At 40.7% G+C, this 22,153-nt stretch overlaps 1 protein-coding gene across 1 annotated transcript in view; it reads left to right on the forward strand.

Moving 5' to 3' along the window:
- LOC141092554 (cytochrome P450 4V2-like) overlaps positions 1-22,153 on the forward strand; it is a 143,278-nt gene that overhangs the window by 39,174 nt on the left and 81,951 nt on the right. The window contains exons 4-6 of the mRNA XM_073578812.1: positions 14,789-14,979; positions 15,075-15,144; positions 18,335-18,461. Of these exons, the coding sequence (XP_073434913.1) occupies positions 14,789-14,979; positions 15,075-15,144; positions 18,335-18,461 (388 nt within the window). The remainder of the gene's footprint in view (positions 1-14,788; positions 14,980-15,074; positions 15,145-18,334; positions 18,462-22,153) is intronic.

Consider the following 22,153-nt stretch of genomic DNA (forward strand, 5'->3'; position numbering starts at 1 on the left):
ATCATATAAACCCCTCAAAGTGACTTCAAATGTGATGTTGTCCCTAAAAAAAATGGTGTTGTAAAAATGAGAAATCGCTGGTCAACTTTTAACCTTTATAACATCCTAACAAAAAAAAAATTTGGTTCCAAAATTGTGCTGATGTAAAGTAAACATGTGGGAAATATTACTTATTAAGTTTTTTGTGTGCCATATCTCTGTGATTTAAGGGCATAAAAATTCAAAGTTGGAAAATTGCGAAATTTTCAAAATTTTCACCGAATTTCCATTTTTTCAAATAAACGCAAACTATATGAATGAAATGTTTCCACTATCATGAAGTACAATATGTCACGAGAAAACAATGTCAGAATCACCGGGATCCATGGAAGCGTTCCAGAGTTATTACCTCATAAAGGGACAGTGGTCTGAATTGTAAAAATTGGCCTGGTCAATAACATGCAAACCACCCTTGGGGATAAAGGGGTTAATATGGGCATACAGGTGATAGAAATGTTACACTAGTTCTACCTGTATGCCTCATATTAATAGTCTTGTTGCTGAGAAATCTTATATTCTTTCCATGTGCTAATGATTTCTTCCAGGCCTCTTTGTAATACTACTTCCCTCCCATGTATGTCAGCTGTGGCACCGGAATCCTGCACCCACGCCCTGCAAGTCACCACAATCTGAACCTCTTCCTCTCTTCTGTGGGCACTGCATTCATTGATCTTCTGTGCAGGCGAGTCTTCCCTGCATAGTCATCACTAGGAACCATGTGTACATGGCGATGACTATGCAGTGAGGAAGTGGGGAAAGCCCCTTATCAGCGCGCACACTGGAGGTCACTGGAGTGGAAGTCGCCGGCGTCTGCACAGAAAATTCCTGAATACAGTGCCCACAGAAGGGAAGATGAGGTATGTATTTCTGAGGGAGTGCAGTGCGCAGGTTGTAACTGATATGCATGGGGGGAGTATTGCAATGAAGACAGGAGGCAAGGATACAGCACCGCACGCCCCAGAGCCTGGAAGAAATCATAAACATAAAGACAGAATATAACATTTCTCAGCAGCAAGACCATTAATATGAGGTATACAGATAGGACTAGTGTAACATTTCTATTAGCTGTATGCCCATATTAATACTTCATACACATCTGGGGGGACAGGTTCGCTTTAAATGTGATGCAGCTCATGGTTACTATATGGGGGCTTGTTATACTAATACTTGTAAAAGATCCAGCTGGTAAGTATCAAAAGCCCTCTACCTCCCCATCTCGAGCCCCTCAGACAGCAACTATTACTTGTAGTGGAGTGCATATTATCTCCTAACAAAACAGTATAATAATTAGAACCCCAGTGCTCTGTCACCCCTCACCCACCTCAGCCCCCAAAATACTCCCATTCTCTCACATTCACCCCCCAGTGCCGTGTCACCCCTCACCCACCTCAGCCCTCACAGTAACGGAATGCTCTCACATTCACCCCAGAGTGCCCTGCTGCCCCTCACCCAACTCAGCCCTCACAATACCCCAGTCCTCTCACATTCACTCCCATTGCCCTGTCCCCCCTCCCCTTCTTCAGCCCTCACAACACCGCCATCCTCTCACATTCACCCCATGCATGCCACCTACCAAGTTTGCAGGCAGTGAGGCAGGAACAGGAAGTGTCCTATGAGAAGTGCAAGGTGGGCACTAGGACCCAGCGCACCTGAGCCAATCGAGCGTGCACCAAACTGCAACCCGGAAGAAGCTCCTCAGTCCTCAGGTCAGTAAAACCTGCACCGTACAGGGCAGGAGGGAGACTCTCCAACTGGGGACTGTGCTAGCAGCGTGCGCAATCTCTGTAAGGCAGGGGAGCACACATTTTGCTGCTCTCCTCCTGTGCAGTGTTCTGCCTCATCAAAAAGTGGCAGTAACTCTCTGTGGGCCCCTTCATGTGATGGGGCCTGGGGCGATGGTCCCCTCTACCCCCCCAGTAGCTACACTACTGCCTAGAGGCTACTTCTGTTACTGTACTGAAAAGGTATTCAGTTGTTCTATCTTTACAATACAATTATTCATGCTTCATTTTGTTTATGGTCCACCCACTTAGGCAACAGATAGATGGAAAAAAATTGTGACAGCTCATTTACTTTGAATGAAAACACCTGCTCAATGTAAATATTTTAGGCAAAGCAGCATTATATTTGAAGGGTATTGTAGCTTGCTACATCTGTAGCACAATATTTGAATAAATCAGGTAGCAAATTGTTAGAATGTAGGGCTTACACTTCACAGCCTGTTTATTGAGTCTGAATTTCATATTCAGAAAGGGTTGAAAGTTAATTTGAGCTTGAATTACTCAGCAAAACTTTTTTTTATTAAAAGCATTTATATGAACAATTTCACAGAACATAAAATAAATGACAATAGTTATACACGAGTTCATGATAAAAGATCTATATAGCTATTAGAGTGCAATGAGGTTATCACACAGCACTATCTAAATCCATGCTATCAAAATAAACAAGACTTCAAGAGGTCAATGTTCATATGTTCAAGGTTGCACAGCTATTTTAGTTGTATTAGCAGACCACAATGATTCAACAAAAATAACAACCTGTAGTTAGGCAGAAATTGGCAATTCCAGACTATCACTAGTCCATAACAATATATTATTAATATAGAAAAACGAAAAGTGGTAAGCTCACCTGAAACAAAACATTCTCTAGCTCCAACAGCTAAGAGGGTTGCACAAAAAGAAAATAAGTTGTAGTTAGAGATGAGAGAAACTTTTGACGTCGGTTCGACAAACATCCAAATGTTCGCCAACTTGTTCTATGAACAGTTAGAGGAATGTAGCTGAAAGTCAAAAGCCACACCTCCCCCTGATCAGCTGTCATGTGCCTCTAACAGCTGCGGGTAGAATCGTGATCCACCCATGGCAGTTAACATGTTAAATGCCGCTGTCAAGTCATGCAGGAGCCGGAAGCACATCACAAACCACACCCATTGGCGCCCCTCTCACATGACCGTTGGGTTGGCATGACTGTCATTGCCAATCTGTCAGATGATAACATGAGCTCTCAGCTGTGACCAATGGAAAAAAGTTTATGGTCAGAGGCGTTGGCTGATGGGACTACTTCTCTCATCTTCGTGCGCCTGCTACTGCTGATAACAGCTAGAGCAGGCCTTGCTGATGGGAGTATTCATCAGCCAGTGCCTGCATTATACATAAATGTAAAAAATTATGTAGGTTCCATGTATTTTTGATAACCAGCCAGGCAAAACTGGCAGCTGCTGGCTGCAACCCTCAGCTGTCAGTGTTATCAAGGCTTGTTATCAAGAATAGAGGGGTCCCACGTAGTTTATTTAATTATTTAAATAAATACTTAAAAAAACGACATTTTGACAACCAAACAAATTAAAGCAGACATCTGGAGGCTGATATTCTAAGGCTGGGAAGGCTGATGTCACCTCAAGCATTAGAAAATTCTCATGATCGCAGTGTCGCCAGAAAGTTTCTAAGAGTTCACAGCTAATCAATTCAGCTCAACTCACAGACGTCAGTGCGAGCGGCATTACAACTTTTCCCACAGTGAGTTGAACTGAGCTCATTGGCTGTGAACTCCCAGAACCTTTCTGATGGCACTGCTAGCGTGAGAACTTTCTCATGCTCGAGGTAACGTCAGTCAGGTCATAGGGCTTTACTTTTGGGATCTGCGGGAGGGAGTTACATTGTGGACCTGGGGTGGTGTCGGGCAGTGAAGGTAGGCTAAGAGAGGTTGGGGAAGTTGTTACAGGGGAAGTGGCAGTTAATTGGAGGATTGGGTCAGAAACATTGGCAGAGGACACATTGGGGGTAGAGGACACATTAGGAATGGACTACAAGTTGGAAGGGATTGACACATTGGATGGGATGGAACAAAGGGAAGGTGGGGAGAGACTTGGAAACAGAGACACATTCAGAGGTGAGGGTGGAGGGTGGAGGGTGTGGGTAATGTTTTATCGCTACTTTTCTTTTCCTGGCCTTTGTTTTGCTGGTTCCTCAGCCTTTTATTTTCCTGTTCCTGGGGTGCTGAACTCGGCTGCATAGCGGAAGTGGAAGGCTGGGCTGCTGCATTCGGCTGCATGGTGTAGCTCGGTCCTGTTGGAACAGTCCTAATGTCCAGTGATGGTTGTGGTGTTGGATAGGTCACTTGGTGAGCAGACTGGTATCCAAATTCTTGTGATGTTGGAGCTCGTTGGAGATGTGGCTCAAAACAACTTTCTGGACATGTTCAGTCTGAAGTATGCATGCTTTTCGAAGGCATGCGTGTGCATGTCCTTGCATTCCAATGCGTTCCCATAGGCAGTAATGCATTGTTTTGATGTACTTACCCGCATGCACTTGCCTGCGCATATTTGATGGATTTTTGATGACTCAAAAAATGCAACATGTTGCGTTTGCGATGCATGCAAACGCATGTTGCTGCGTATCCCTGCGTACACCATGTTACAGATCTGTACGCATGACGCATGTGGATCTATGCGGATCATAAGCTGCACACCGAAACGTGAAACCAGCCTTAGGGATAGGGTTGGGATTGGGCTTAGTGGTGTGTTAGGGTTAGGTTTGTAGTTAGGGTTATGGTTAGGGTTGGGATTAACGTTAGGGGTGTGTTGGGGTTAGGGTTGTTGTTAGGGTTATGGTTAGGGTTGGATTAGGGTTAGGGGTGTGTTGGTGTTAGGGTTGGAGTTAGAATTGGGGGGCTTCCACTGTTTAGGCACATGAGGGGTTCTGCAAATGCGACATGGCATCCAATCTCAATTCCAGCCAATTCTGCATTGAAGAAGTCAAACGATGCTCCTTCCCTTCAGAGCTCTGCCGTGCACCCAAACAGTGGTTTATACCCACATATGAGGTATCAGCATACTCAGGACAAATTGCACAACAACTTTGGTGGTCTAATTTCTCCTGTTACCCTTGAGAAAATAAAAATTTGGGGACAAAAATTCATTTTTGCGGAAAAAAAATTTGATTTTTTATTTTCGGCTCTATGTTATAAACTTCTGTGAAGCACTTGGGAGTTCAAAGTGGTCACCACACATCTAGATAAGTTCCTTGGGGGGGTCTAGCTTCCAAAATGGGGTCAATTGTGAGAGGTTTCTACTGTTTAGGCACATCGGGGCTCTGCAAACGCAATATGACGCATGCACACCATTCCATCAAAGTCCGCATTCCAAAACGCCACTACTTCCCTTCTGAGCCCCGACTTGTGCTAAAACAGTAGTTTTCTCCCACATATGGGGTACCAGCGTACTCAGGACAAATTGTACAACAACTTTTGGGGTCCAAATTCTCCTGTTACTCCTGTGAAAATAAAAAACTGGGGCTTAAAAAAAATCATTTTTTGTGGAAAAAAATGATTTTTATTTTCACTGCTCTGCATTATAAACTTTAGTAAAACACTTGGGTGTTCAAAGATCTCACAACACATCTAGATAAATTCTTTGGGGGTCTAGTTTCCAAAATGGGGTCACTTAAGGGGGTATCTACTGTTTAGGCACATCAGGGGCTCTGCAAACGCAACATGATGCATGCACACCATTCCATCAAAGTCTGCATTCCAAAACATCACTACTTCCCTTCCGTACCTTGACCTGTGCCTAAACAGTAGCTTTCTCCCACATATGGGGTAGTAGTGTACTCAGGACAAATCAGACAACAACTTTTGGGGTCCAATTTCTCATGTTATCCTTGTGAAATAAAAAATTAGGGGTTAAAATATCATTTTTGTGGAAAAAAAATATCTTTTATTTTCACGGCTCTTCGTTATAAAGGTTAATGAAACACTTGGGGATTCAAAGTTCTTACAACAAATCTAGATAAGTTACTTGGGGGGTCTAGTTTCCAAAATGTGGTCAGTTTTGGGGGTTTCTACTGTTTAGGCACATCAGGGGCCTTGCAAATGCAACATGATGCCCACAGACCATTCCATCACAGTCTGCATTCCAAAACGGTGCTCCTTCCCTTCCGAGCTCTGCCATGCGCCCAAACAGTGGTTTCCCCTCACATATGGAGTATCAGCGTACTCAGGACAAATTGCAAAACAACTTTTGGGGGCTAATAAATCATTTTTGTGCAACAAAATTGTTTTTAATTTTCATGACTCTGCGTTATAAACTTTGGAAAAAGCACTTGGGGGTTTAAAGTGCTCACCACACATCTAGATAAGTTCCTTGGGTGATCTAGTTTCCAACATGGTGTCACTTATGGGGGGTTTCCACTGTTTAGGCACATCAGGGGTTCTGCAAATGCGACATGGCATCCAATCTCAATTCCAGCCAATTCTGCATTGAAGAAGTCAAATGATGCTCCTTCCCTTCAGAGCTCTGCCGTGCACCCAAACAGTGGTTTATACCCACATATGAGGTATCAGCATACTCAGGACAAATTGCACAACAACTTTGGTGGTCTAATTTCTCCTGTTACCCTTGAGAAAATAAAAATTTGGGGACAAAAATTCATTTTTGCGGAAAAAAAATTTGATTTTTTATTTTCGGCTCTATGTTATAAACTTCTGTGAAGCACTTGGGAGTTCAAAGTGCTCACCACACATCTAGATAAGTTCCTTGGGGGGGTCTAGCTTCCAAAATGGGGTCAATTGTGAGAGGTTTCTACTGTTTAGGCACATCGGGGCTCTGCAAACGCAATATGACGCATGCACACCATTCCATCAAAGTCCGCATTCCAAAACGCCACTACTTCCCTTCTGAGCCCCGACTTGTGCTAAAACAGTAGTTTTCTCCCACATATGGGGTACCAGCGTACTCAGGACAAATTGTACAACAACTTTTGGGGTCCAAATTCTCCTGTTACTCCTGTGAAAATAAAAAACTGGGGCTTAAAAAAAATCATTTTTTGTGGAAAAAAATGATTTTTATTTTCACTGCTCTGCATTATAAACTTTAGTAAAACACTTGGGTGTTCAAAGATCTCACAACACATCTAGATAAATTCTTTGGGGGTCTAGTTTCCAAAATGGGGTCACTTGAGGGGGTATCTACTGTTTAGGCACATCAGGGGCTCTGCAAACGCAACAAGATGCATGCACACCATTCCATCAAAGTCTGCATTCCAAAACGTCACTACTTCCCTTCCGTACCTTGACCTGTGCCTAAACAGTAGCTTTCTCCCACATATGGGGTAGTAGTGTACTCAGGACAAATCAGACAACAACTTTTGGGGTCCAATTTCTCATGTTATCCTTGTGAAATAAAAAATTAGGGGTTAAAATATCATTTTTGTGGAAAAAAAATATCTTTTATTTTCATGGCTCTTCGTTATAAAGGTTAATGAAACACTTGGGGATTCAAAGTTCTTACAACAAATCTAGATAAGTTACTTGGGGGGTCTAGTTTCCAAAATGTGGTCAGTTTTGGGGGTTTCTACTGTTTAGGCACATCAGGGGCTTTGCAAATGCAACATGATGCCCGCAGACCATTCCATCACAGTCTGCATTCCAAAACGGTGCTCCTTCCCTTCCGAGCTCTGCCATGCGCCCAAACAGTGGTTTCTCCTCACATATGGAGTATCAGCGTACTCAGGACAAATTGCAAAACAACTTTTGGGGGCTAATAAATCATTTTTGTGCAACAAAATTGTTTTTAATTTTCATGACTCTGCGTTATAAACTTTGGAAAAAGCACTTGGGGGTTTAAAGTGCTCACCACACATCTAGATAAGTTCCTTGGGTGATCTAGTTTCCAACATGGTGTCACTTATGGGGAGTTTCCACTGTTTAGGCACATCAGGGGCTCTCCAAATGCAACATGGCGTCTGATCTCAATTCCAGCCAATTCTGCATTGAAAAAGTCAACCTGTGCTCCTTATCTTCCGAGCTCTGCCATGAGCCAAAACAGTGGTTTACCAGCATGTATTGGCGTATTCAGGACAAATTGCACAACAAATTTTGTGGTTCATTTTCTATTTTTATGTGAAAATAAAAAAAAAATGGTTCTGAAGTAAAATGTTTGTGAAAAAAATGTAAATGTTCATTATTTCCTTCCATATTGCTTCAGTTACTGTGAAGCACATAACAAGTTAAAAAACTTCTTGAATGTAGTTTTGAGCACCTTGAGGGGTGCAGTTTTTAGAATTATGTCAATTTTGGGCATTTTCTGTCATGTACACCCCTCAAAGTGACGTCAAATATGATGTGGTTCCTAAAAAAATGGTTTTGTAAATTTTGTTGTAAAAATGAGAAAACACTGGTCAACTTTTAACCCTTACGAGTATAACTTCCTAGGAAAAAAAAATTTGTTTCCAAAATTGTGCTGATGTAAAGTAGACATTTGGGGATGTTATTTATTAAGTATTTTGTGTGACATATCTTTCTGATTTAAGGGCATAAAAATAAAATTTTGAAAATTGCTAAATTTTAAAAATTTTCGCCATACTTCTGTTTTTTCATAAATAAACGCAAGTCATAGCGAAGAAATTTTACCACTAACATGAAGTACAATATGCCACGAAAAAACAATCTCAGAATCTCCAAATTAAAAGAAAAGTGAACAAAAAACAAAATTACACAGGTTTTACTTTTCTTTTTCCCTAGCTATTTCAAAATTCCACTTTGGCAGCCATATATTAAATAAATACAATATACGAGTAGTGTGTGCCTATGTCCTGGAATTAGTTTTTGCATGGTTATTTTTGTAATTCATTTGCTTTATCTTAAAAATGTGTAAATCAATCATTACAGAAAATTGAGATATTTACCTCTGCAGGTTTGTCTTTCCACACCTGTTTAAATTGTCAATTTGGGCACACATGCACACACACAGGCAGTTATTGAAATATCCTTTTCGTTTATCTTTTGCTAGTGCCTAGCATTTCAAATTTATGTCATATTGTTCTGAGGTTGGCTAATTTCATAAAATTTTTTTAGAAACAAATTAAACATTACACTTGTGCACAAAATGTTTGATAAAGCTTAGTGTGTTATGGGTAACGGACTTGGTAGGGCAACAGAAAAAAAATCCCTAATATCACTGATAACAATGTGGTTTTTGCCAGAAACAGCACCACTGGAGCTACTCACTCGCAATAGTAGTATCAAGCACAGGTCACATTTTGCCTCCTTTGCCTCTGGCAAACATGTTATTTGGTAGGAAGAGGAGGACATATTGGAGTATATGTCCTATCACTCATCTCAAACACTGCATGATGATGAAGCATATGACAGCGATGCATACATCATGCAAACTGGAGATGGGTTAATTTGAGATCAGACTAATGCCCTTGGAAGAGGCAACACAATTTGTCAGTAGGGACATGTGTGTTATCAACATTGCAATCCTGTAATATTTATCTTAAAAAAAACCCCTCAAGAGCATGCAAGAAGGGATGGAGGATCAAGATTCAACACCAATTTGCACATATTCTGCTCTGCACCGCCCTTTGTCTATTGGGGATCTTCAAAGTCAATGCGAAATGCAGCCAGTTTCGAAGGAAATGGAAAGCAAGAAGGTTGGTGATCATCAGAGTTGGCACAGGCAAGGGACAAGCCAGGCAGGCACAGAAAAAATTATGATGATGCAGGTGTCTGGCATTAGATCAACAAACCGCTGTGTAATAAATGCAGACACAACATTCCTGTGCCTGCCCATATGTGCCGGCATTAGTTTTCAACCATTAACTGAGTCTGCACCTGTAGGATAGGCGAGGGGAGCGCTGATCCAACAGGAATGGGGGGTGGCCCACTTCTTGTCACTGACAGACACGAGACTGAGACAGGAGAAATATTCAACAGGTCCATTTTTATTGGCCACCTCTCTGACGACCGATGCAATTCTTCACAGGAATTTCACAGTCCTATGGCTCACAGACTCGGGTACCTTCACTTCTTAGTTTCACCATCGTGGTGTCCTTTGTGGCTCTCCTCACTGTGGCTGCCCTAGGCACATCCACCACAGCGCTTCACCAATCAAAGTACACCGTCCACTTGGTACCCCCAGACCGTCTCCGTCTGCGGCTGCTGTCCTTTGGGTCACCCCCGTGACCGTCTCAACCGTCAGTTACTCTCTGAAGGCTTTTACAGTCTTTCTCTCTATGGCAGATCCTCCTCTCTAGTGAGCTCCCCTGGCTGACTGGACCTTCCAGAACCTTCCCTCAGCCTTTATACTCCCAGTCCTGGTAGCTCCGCCCACTATCACCTGACAGTTACCTTGACCAATGGCAGTTACACAGTCACTCTCCTACACTCCCCACTGCCCTCTAATGGTCAAACTGCAACACAGCACCCCTTTCTCTTTATCTCAGTGCCCCTGTACCTACACTGCGCTGTCCCTCTGCCTCTCACCATAGGCAGACCTGTCCGTCAGTTCAACCTCCCCACACACCATCAACACCTATAGTGTTTAAGAGATGATAGAAATGAGGTAAACAGCAAAATAATCCCAAAATCTTCTCATCAATAATAATTTATTTTTTTGTTGTTTTCTGATATGACAGTTGTGTTACTTTTTCCCGCTGACTTTCCTTCTTGCTAAACTATCAATGTGGAATAATACTTAACTGCAAGTTCCGACTACTTTGGGTTTTAAGTCTGTTACCATTGAGACAAAATATCAGCATAGTAGTGTAGACATTAAATAGTAGGAGTCTTGTAGTCAAGAGTATTTGCCAAGATCCTTATGTTTTATTGTAAATATATTAAAGCAATAAATCATAGCTGTAGAGAAAATAAATAATAATAATAATAATAATCTTTATTTTTATATAGCGCTAACATATTCTGCAGCGCTTTACAAAGACATGGACTGCACATCCAAAACATACACATTGATCTATTGCGGCAAAATCTATTCTATTCCAAAAATGTACATATGTGAGAATCTTAGTTTATCATTCTGCTCAGTGCTGTATGAAGTGCCCTGCCATGTCACTGTTAACCTCTCAGGAAGCACTTAATCTCAAGGATGCGCAGACATGCAACAACCACTGCTTAATGACGGTGCACTAGAAGGGTGAGTGACCTAGTGCCCCACAGCAGCAAAGCTGCAAGGCTCAATCTCCATGACTTGAGGCCACACTAGTTCACAGGCACAAAACCCCAGCAACAATGGCCACCATACAGCACCAACACCAAATGAAAGGTCAGTGACTCACTGAGAGTTTCATCTTGACATGCCAGTGGACTTCATGCAATCTGATCAGAATATGAAACAATAAACAGAGAACCTCATGTACAGTTTTGTAGATTTTTGCTTAGTTGCAAAAGATCAAGCTTTGGATGTGCTGTCCATGTCTTTTTCTACAGCTACGATAGACACACGTGGTCAAAATTGTTGGTATCCATCGTTTAATGACAAAAAAAAACCCACAATGGTGACAGAAATAACTTGAATCTGACAACAGTAATAATAAATAAAAGATCTATGAAAATGAACAAATGAAAGTAGACATTGCTTTTCAACCATGATTCAATATAATTTAAAACAAAAATAAAATTCATGAAATAGGCCTGGACAGAAATGATGGTACCCTTAACTTAATATTTTGTTGCACAACCTTTTGAGGCAATCACTACTATCAAACGATTCCTGTAACTGTCAATGAGATTTCTGCACCTCTTGAAAGGTATTTTGACCCATTCCTCAAGAGTAAACTGCTCCAGTTGTCTCGTGTTTGAAGGTTGCCTTTTCCAGACGGCATGTTTCAGCTCTTTCCAAAGATGCTCAGTAGGATTTAGGTCAGGGCTCATAGAAGGCCACTTCAGAATAATCCAATGTTTTCCTCTTAGCCATTCTTGGGTGTTTTTAGCTGTGTGTTTTGGGTCATTATGCTGTTGCAAGACCCATGACCTGCGACTGAGACCAAACTTTCTGACACTGGGCAGCACATTTCGCTCTAGAATCCCTTGATAGTCTTGAGATTCCAAAGTACCCTGCACAGATTCTAGACACCCTGTGCCAGATGCAGCAAAGCAGCCTCAGAACATAACAGAGACTCCTCCATGTTTCAAAGTAGTGTCAGTGTTCTTTTCTTGATATGCCTCATTTTTCCATCTGTGAACAAAGAGCTGATGTGCCTTGCCAAAAAGTTCCATTTTTGTGTCATCTGTCCATAGTTTCCGTGCAGCTCCCCTTAGCACTTCCAGATTTGGGTTGTAGGTGACTTCTAGAGGCACCCGGAATCAGGGCTACCATCCAAGAACAATTGAAAACCAAATTACAAGAGCCACCATAATATCAAGGAATCACCTGCTACATTTCAAAGTTAAAGAAGAAAATAACCTGGGTGCCTCTAGTAGTCACCTACAACCCAAATCTGGAAGTTCTAAGGGGAGCTGCATGTAAATTACAACCTTTACTACAAAAAGATGCCCGATTACAATACATTTTTCCAGACCCCCAACTACTGTGCTTTAGGCAGCCCCCAAATCTAAGAAGCATCATTGTCAGAAGCTCCCTGTCCTCTCCAACAGCTGCAGGAACCTTTCCTTGCAACCAGAAAAAATGTAAAACCTGTCCATTTATAATGACCACGGACAAGGTAAAGATCCCCAACTCACATCAGGACTACAAGATCCCAGGTACTTTCAACTGCATCACATCTAATGTGGTGTACTTAATTATTTGTACTAAATGTCCAACTGGGGGTCTGTATGTGGGGGAGACAGGGCAAAAGCTTAGAACAAGGATGAATTCTCATTGTCACACAATAAGAGAAAAAAGAATGGATCTACCTGTGGCAAAACATTTTTGTATGCCTGATCATAACACCATGGATATGAAGTTACTGGTATTGAAAAGTAACTTCACATGCCAGAGAGAGACAAGAGTCTGGGAGTTCAAGCTTTCAATGCTGGAATGAATGTGTCGGAAGGATTTATGTCTTTTTACATCAATTAAGGAATTTGCTTCTAAGACCTTGTGGGGGCACCACAACACATTAGGAAACCCCAATCAGAGGACAATAAAAAATCCAGACTCCTTATCTATGAACTGGTCCAATATTTATGTTTCTCCCTCTGCCACAATGATAATTCTGCTTCGCGTCACTTGTCTTATCTATTGCATTTTTGCTGTGCTGTCTTGTGTATAAATATGTGATTCTTCAGATGTTGTATTAGTCAATGCCTGATGAAGAGACCTGAGTAGTCTCAAAAGTTTGCAATTTGTTACCATCTTTTCAGTTAGCCATTAAAAGGTATCAACCACTGAGGACTCTGAATTCTGAATAATATGTGCAATTGTAGTCACAGGAACATAAGCTGCTTGGAGATGGTCTTATAACGTTTACCTTTAACATGTATGTCTTTAATTTTCTTTCTAATCTCCTGAGACAACTCTTTCCTTCACTTCCTCTGGTCCACGTTGAGTGTGATACACACCATGTCACCAAACAGCCCAGTGAGTATCTGTGGCCCTCTATACAGGCCCACTCACTGATTCCAAGATTGTAGACGCCTGTGATGCTAATTAGTGGACACACCTTGATTTAACATGTCCCTTTTGTCACATTTATTTTCAGGGGTACCATCATTTCTGTCCAGGCCTATTTCATGAATTTTATTTTTTTTAAAATTCTGTGGAAGCATGGTTGAAAAGCAATGTCTGACTTTCATTTGTTCATTTTCAAAGATTTTTGATTTATTATTACTTTTGTCAGATTCAAGTTATTTCTGTCACCATTGTGGGTTTTTCTGTCATTAAACGAGGGGCACCAACAATTGTGACCATGTGTGTATTACATGGTCTGTCCCCTCTTCTTTTGTTTTACTTTGATCAGCACTCCTCCTATTTGGTCCAGGCATTTTTAATTAGCAGAAGACTAAGGGTACCGTTACACATAGCGATGCACCAGCGATCCCGACAACGATAAGGATCAATGGTGCATCGCTAAGTGGTAGCTAGTGAGCTGCCACACAGGCAGATCTCACCAGCGAGATCGCAGGGGTTGGGGTCGCTACTTACCTGTCAGATGAGGCGATCCTGACGTCCTCCCGCCCGCGTCCAGAAATGATCCAGGACCTTCTCGCGCGACCATCGATAACCAGCGGGGGAGCCGGTCGGAGGTAAGTATCAGACATAGCGATATCGCTAGCAATATCGCTGCTACGTCACAAAATCGGTGACTTTACAGCAATATTGCTAGTGATATCGCAGTGTGTAACGGGGGCTTAAGAGGGGTTCCATCTGTTTGGATGCAGTGGGGCATGAGGTCACTTGCCTAATTACTCATGCACTATTGCTGCGGTGTGATCAGTGCATGGCGCAACACTTTTAAGGTCATAGACTCACTGAGCGGTTCACCATGACGTGGCAGTGGCCTTCATACAGTTTGATCAAAATGTTAAACTAAGAACCTCATGTTCAGTTTCATAAATTATTTCTCTGCTATGATAGATCAATGTATAAGTTTTGAATGTGTGGTATTTTTGAGAAATAATAAGTTTCTTTATTTTATTATTATAACTAAATGCTTTTAGCTACTTGCTTCCGTAATTTCCCCATGAAAATATTGTATAGACAGCAACCAATTGTGGATGAAATTGACTATTTGTATTTGGTATACATCTGAAACCAACTGATACCTTCACGAAATCCTACAAAAACAATCAGCTTTACCTTTATAAGGACAATAGGTTTGTGGAACCTCTGAGACCTAAGGAAAAGGTTGGTTGGTATATGAGTAGCATAAGAAATATCATTCACTATTTTCACATTACAATGCAGTTGAACAACCATAAATAAAACAACAGTATATATAATAAAGTGATAAAAGTTTGTGCAAAATAAATAAGTCATATGATACTGTATTTCTTAAAATGTTTCTAGTACAGGTAAAAAGTGGCATTCCCGAAGGAAAATGATAACTCCAACTTTTCATTTTGCGATTCTGTCTGAATTCTTGGAGGTTATGAATGAGCAATCAAAAGTGTTGGTGGAGAAATTCAAGGAAAAATTGGACAAAGAAGCTTTCAATTGCTTTATGGATGTAACTCTTTGTGCTTTGGACATAATATCTGGTAGGTTTAGAAGTCTATCTATCTATCTATCTCTCAATACCATATTCAGTTTCATTTTTTCGTTTAGTAATGTATTCTTCTTGTTGGTTTTCCAGAAACTGCTATGGGAAAGAAAATATATGCCCAGAGTAACAGCGATTCTGAATATATACACGCAATTTATAAGTAAGTTTTCTTTCTTTTCCTGACTTGTCAATTTTTTTTTTACATTTAGACTAGACAATCTGTTATTCCAAGTCTATAATTTCAATCTACTAAAGAACAGGTCATGACCTCCGGACTTCAGTGCCTCAGCATGTCTTGCATGATTTTCTCCCTACAGTGAAAACGCATCAGAAGCTACGTTCACATACAAACGCAAGTATTTTTAGCTATGCAAGCTCGTCAGCATGTAAACTTTGATATGAGTGTTGATTTAGACCTACATTTGCCAAAAGTGGCATCATTTTAAATATAAATCTCAGTTAAATTACTTTACAACTGTTGCAACAAATTTATGACTGCATTTTATCTATCACAAATTGTTGTGATTCACAACATGTAGAATTGCCAAATATAATGGCTAAATACAACATACTTTTTCAATACTAGGGTCTGACTTTTTTTTCTTCAATGTACAATTTTTCAGCAACAATTTTAAAGGTAAGCTGTCACATGTTTTTTGCTATGTAATTAGAGAGCACCATGACGTAGAATCGTAGAGTTAGAAGGGACCTCCTGGGCCTCCTGGTAGAGTTGGAGAAAAGAACCTGAGTGTAGGGATGTATCACTTACTAGGCTGTGTCTTTTGCTCGTTAATTTCAATCCATCAGCAGGAAATTATCGCCACAGGACTAGGCGTCTCGTGTCTCCTGGTCTAACCACTCCCCCAGCACTGATTAGCATCTAGAAGCTTTTCTGTCAATGAACATTACACATAGTAAGCTGCCAGTCAGTAATATGAGTGGAGTTATAACATTCTGAGCTCTGCTAAATCTGCAACAGAGAAAAGAAGACTATCATAACTGCTGCATCCAGGAAACTAAGTGACACATCAGTGGAAACAGGGTCTCGATCACTTCTTTATGCTACTGTCAGATTACATAGCAAAAGTCTGCTGACAGATTCCCTTTTTATTTTAAGGTATACCTAAACCCCAGCCAAGCTCTAAGCTATGCCTACATTTCACTTCAGTTTTACCAACTTACATGTGTGGCACAAGGGGCTGTAAATTCTAATACAAAGGCCCCTATTCATCAAACAGTTATAACCAGAAACTTGCCATAAAGTTGGTTGAAATATCACACAATTTGTGCATGAATGATATTGGTGTAAATTATCTCAGAAATATATTCTAATCAATAACTGGTGAGCAAAATCTGCAGTGTCGCACAGTTGAAATATGGCCAAAATCATTAAGATGGGAAAATGTTTTAATGTAATTGCTGTATTTTATTCCAGCGAATCTTTCACCAAGACTGGCATACAAAACACCAGTCTTTAGGTATTGGGGACAAAGAGTTAATAAATATGTCAGACAGCAAACTGTGCACTATTTTTGGGTAAAAGTCACCAAAAAAAACATACAGGTATGCTGTGTGTGAGGAGCTGGCTTTGTTCTAAAGACTATTGGACCAATGCACGTAAAGCAGATTCCACGGCTCTAGGGGATGCAGACTTTCTCCAGCACGTAGCACCATTTAAATCAATCTTATTGTTCTGTTTTACTAGAGATTTGCTCGCTGTGGTTTATTAAAACTTTGCTTGCTCCTCAGTTCAGCTTCAGGAATCAATGTTTTCATTCAGTGACAGTAAAGGCCCCGTTACACACAACGATATTGTGAACGATATCGCTGCAACGTCACCAGTTTGTTGATGTTGCGGCGATGTCGAAACGACATTGTTGTGTGTGACATGTAGCAACAAGCAACGATCAGTTGACTGATAATTAATCGCTGCTTAATGGTCTGGGCCATAAATCTGTCGTTGGTCTCCCGCTGGGCAGCACACATCGCTGCGTGTGACAGTGAGAGACCAACAATTAGCGACGCTGGGAGCTGGCATCCAAGGTAAACAGCGGGTAACTAAGAGCAGTGCGGCTCTTAGATACCCACAGTTTACCCTGGAAACCAGCGTGCACGCTGGTATCTAAGGTAAACAGCGGGTATCTAAGAGCCGCGCAGCTCTTAGTTACCCTCTGTTTACCTTGGATACCAGCTTGCTCACTGGTCCTGATCATTGGTGAGTCTGTCTATGTGACAGCTCACCATCGATCAGCTAACTATGTCCCAGCAATCCCATCCACGTCGGATCGTTGGTGGGATCGCTGGGACATTGAAGCGTGTAATGGGGCCCTAATCAAAGGAAGACGTGCAGGCTGGATCTTATGTACACATAAGGCCAGACACAAGATTGGTAATCAGGTAAATAAATCATTCTATTACTCTCATTAGTGCCTCAGGGGCCTCAAGCCATTGTTCTCCCAGTCACTAGTCCCATTATGTGGATGGGGATAGTAGACCCAGTGGAGTTTCACCACAGGAAGACTCACATGCAGTCCCAGGTGATGGGCTCAGCCTGAGGAAAATACCTCCACCAATGCACAGTTAGGTTTAGGGCCGGGCTCAATTCCAGGGAGCGGCTTGGGGTATTTAGGACACTGATGAGGAAATGGAGGAGTTTTTGCTGGCTGGAGTTGGATATTCATGCTACTGTTGTGGCATCCACAGTCTGGAGCAACATGGACGGCGACTGCAGACTATAATGGCGGGAGATAAAACAGCTGCTGGCCAACCAAGTTGGGAGACAGTGGGTATCGCCTGGCATGGGCGCAGTGGAAATATCAGCCCCAGGATGGTATCTTGTGGACGGAGGACATTGGATTGGGACCATCAACCCAGAATTGCTTTAAGGCTGTGGATGTAGCAATAAAAATAGTTACATTGCTAACCTGCCTAGGTGACTATTACAACCCAAAACACCCATTTTCACACTGTGAGATGACTAAATCATGTCCACAGAACAGATGTGAAGTATTGACATGCAGTGTATGTATAGGAGCTGCAGACAAGGGATGAAAATGAATAAAGAAATAAGCTATTAAGCATTTATTTCCATTAAAATTCTTTTTTGAACCTCTAGTTTTTAGTTGGCACTCTAGTGCTGTATCAATTTTTTAGTTTTAGTATTTAGATTCCAAAATAATTGCTATCAAGAGTGACAGAAACCCAGACGAAAGCCTCTAATAGGAAATCTAGATAGTACAGTGAACAGAACCACATAATCACATTTAGCTTAGATATTAGTTTGTAATCATGCTGTGTCCAAAGATGTGTGAGGCCCATTTAGACTCATTTTTGTCTTTTCTTTTATCAAGAATGAGTGATATCATCCACCGTAGACAGAAAATGCCCTGGTTATGGCCAGACTTTCTGTACTCAAAGCTAAAAGAAGGAAAAGAGCATGATAGGAACCTGGGCATCCTTCATTCATTTACTGACAGTGTAAGTAGATTTTGTTTAATTTTTTATTATTGAGACAGTCAATTTAAGATCTCATCCACATGGCAAAATCATCTGGAACTTGTACAACATTACAGGACACCTTTACGTGTTTTGTGGAGTCCATGAATCAAAGTTTCAAAGCTGTATTGCCAGCTCACAAAGGATTTGCACATCATTAAGGCTGGTTTCACATTAGTGTTTGGAGGAGCAGCGGATGCTCACCATGAAGCTCCGCCCCCTGTCACGCCTCCTCCAGTCAGCTCCGCCTATGGACGCATGCCGCGGCAAAGCATACCTGCACACGGTCTGCATACCCAATGCTAATGATAGAGTACGCAGGTCGCATGCAGCGGCATGCGCCCATAGGCGGAGCTGACCGGAGGAGGTGTGGCAGGGGCCGGAGCTTCATGGCGAGCATCCACTGCACCTCCAAATGCTAGTGTGAAACTAGCCTTAGCCTATGTTTTTTTAAGTTATGGCTGAACTGTGAATATACAATTAGTTTGGAGAATGCGGGCACCACCAAAATAGTAGGGAATGCTCACTGCATAGTAAATAATCATAGCAAAAATAAGCAGAAAATGGAAACGATGTTTGGACAGACACATTCTAAAATGTAATATTTGTATTCAGTAATGCAAAAAAAAAAACAAGATACAGAGAAATTAAAACCAATTAAAAACATGCATAAAACCAATGTGCCACAATGGGAATAATCGTCTAAGCTCAAATAAATAGACAAAAGACTACCTCATGGGAAGTATTCATGGAAAACATGTGACCAACAAATGCAAAAAATATATAATGGATAAATAACAGTCTAGTGGAGAGAAAAACTGAGTTAAATGATAAGAAAAAAATTGGAAAGAAAAAGCTCTTGGAAGAGACAAGGAAAACCCCACATGTATTGCTGAAATTCGGCTTCTTCAGGGGGGCAAAATTTGGTTTCCTCATGGTGTGGAATTGTTGTAAGTGCATTGGTGTTTTATATCTAGTAGCTAAAGTGACAATCAAAAACACAGAGAAAGATAGCAACACAAGAAAAAGGAAAATAGGACGGCATAATATAGGGTATATCAATTCCGTGATCTGGGAATATACTTTTTTTTATGTTTTCAAAAAAAAAATAAAAATAAAAGCATGAAGCAATGTTATTGCTCAATTTCTCTACATCAATCAGAGAAGAGTCTCTATGACTTTTGGTCTCTCAATGGCATCATTAATCATTTATACTTCTTGCGTTAACTAATGTACATTAATATTTATTGAAAAATATCCTCTTAAAGACCAGCAATTTAAAGTGTCGCTCTGACCTACGTAAAAACAGGAGTATATACAGCAAAGGACACTTCAGAATAGAGTTTATGTACAGTATTCTTACCATGAGAACTCACAGGATGTTGATCTGTTATAATGCATAAATATAATGCACTTTAATTACCAAAATGCATAAAAGTGGTTCTTACTAATTACAGTCATTATTTGAATGGACACCAGTATATCTATTCTCAATCATTTCTAAAAGATGAGCAAAATTTACAATCTCTATAAAAGAAAAGTACAAGCTAATAATTTTAATTAAGTACTAAATATGCAGTAAATGATGTGTGTTTCAGATGTGGAAATGCGGTTTTATTCGCATCTTGTTAGGTATCACAGAAAATAATGCAAAGATGATTTGTCGATAACAGCAAAGACACAATGTACAGTCATGGCCAAAAGTTTTGAGACTGACACCAATTTTGGTTTTCAGAAGTTTTTCTGCTTCAGTCTTTATAGTGGCCATTTGCATTGACTCTTGATTGCTATGAAGAGTAAAAAGATCAATTGCGAAACATTGCAAAGTCATTCCTTTCTATGAAAATTTTCTTAATTACGGAAAAATCATTTACACAAAATTTCAAACCTGCCCCAAAATGCTCTGCTCCTTTCAGTGAGCTTCTCATTAGTTCAGGAGGAAGTGTTAGCGAGGAAAGGGCAGCTGATATTACTCCATCATGCTGATTGAATTATAACAAGGAGAAATAATAGGAGTAACCGATTCAAGTAGTATGTAAAAAATTACAATATTTTATTATTAATCAAATCCACAGACATTTATATAAATAGCAAAGTCGCAATATAGAAGCACAAACAGGACAGACTGGGAGGGGGAAAGTAAAATAACCATGTACACCAGTGTAGCTATAAATGCGGTAAAGTAAAAAATAACAGACCAAAATGCCTGTATCAAAAGGTAATAGGGCCATAATAGGCTCAAAAATTATAGATAAGGGCAAAATACAATGTGGAGTTATCGACACTGGCGGTAAGGTTTGCCCATAAAAGACATCAGTAAAGCCATAATAGGTGCATAAGTAATTAACAGGGGCAGCTTACCAGGTGGCGCACATGTACCCAGGACCAGAGGGCGACCCCCGGCGGGCGTTTCTCGCTCAAACTGGGAGCTTTCTCCTACCTTTTGATACAGGCATTTTGGTCTGTTATTTTTGACTTTACCGCATTTATGTGTTGTCTTGGCTCTGGCTACACTGGTGTACGTGGATATTTTACGATCCCCCTCCCAGTCTGTCCTGTTTGTGCTTCTATATTGCAACTTTGCTATTTATATAAATGTCTGTGCATTTGATTAATAATAAAATATTGTAATTTTTTTACATACCACTTGAATCCATTACTCCTATTATTTCTCCTTGCTTTAACTATCTATGGAGTGGAATGTTTACTATAATGGCGGTTTATTTGTATAGGCTACAGCCTCCTTTCCCTTTTAAAGTGTTGGGCGTTTTTTTGTATCTCTTGAATTATAACAGTAGGCTGGATGATTTAGGGGGGTCTTCTAGTCTAGCAGATAGGAAAAATCTTTTTTTTTTTAATATTTTTCATGTATGTATTGTGCAGAATATATCTGCCAAACAATTTGGCTCGATTCGCAAAATTTAAAAAATTATAACACCTTATAAAGAGGGATCTGCATTGCACTCTCGGGGATTGGACAGCGTGGCACACAGTGGAGTATTCGTTTGGCCTTATGTGCGTGTATGCTTTCTAAGCTTTTGGAATAACTTGCCCAATAAATGGTTGATTTTTGGGAGGCATTTTAAAAATTATTTCACAGTATTATGACCCTTATTAATCACCTCACACTGACCAGAGATTTAATAAGTAAATAAATAAATATATATATATATATATATATATACTGTATATATACAGGGGTTGGACAAAGTAATGGAAACACCTAACGTTTTGGCATCATAACCTTCAAACATGTTATAAACATGCAAACGGTGACATATGGTAATGTTTTGTGGTTGATTATTTGTGTTATGTGATATGTGTATGTAAATTAACTGTTTGTTTTGCAGAATTGTAAGAACATTGATGAGAACCTGATACCAATGGCAGACCTCTCGGATTTTCAAAGAGGCCAAATTGTTGGTGCTCGTATGGCAGGCGCTAGTGTAACAGAAAGTGCCCGAATGCCTGGCGCGTCAAGAGGTACTGTCTCCAAAGTAATGACTGCGTTTGAAAGAGAAGGTAAAACGTCCGCAGCAAAGCACAGGTCCGGCCGAAAGTTGAAATTGACTGAGAGAGACCATCGGACTCTAAAGTGAATTGTGAGAGAGGATCGCAAGACCATGGCTCCGAAAATCACTGCTGAGCTTAATGAACACCTACAGAACCAGTTT

This window comes from Dendrobates tinctorius, unplaced genomic scaffold, assembly GCF_039654945.1.
Source record: "Dendrobates tinctorius isolate UK_male_01 unplaced genomic scaffold, ASM3965494v1 ptg000008l, whole genome shotgun sequence".
Classification (NCBI taxonomy): Eukaryota; Metazoa; Chordata; class Amphibia; order Anura; family Dendrobatidae; genus Dendrobates; species Dendrobates tinctorius.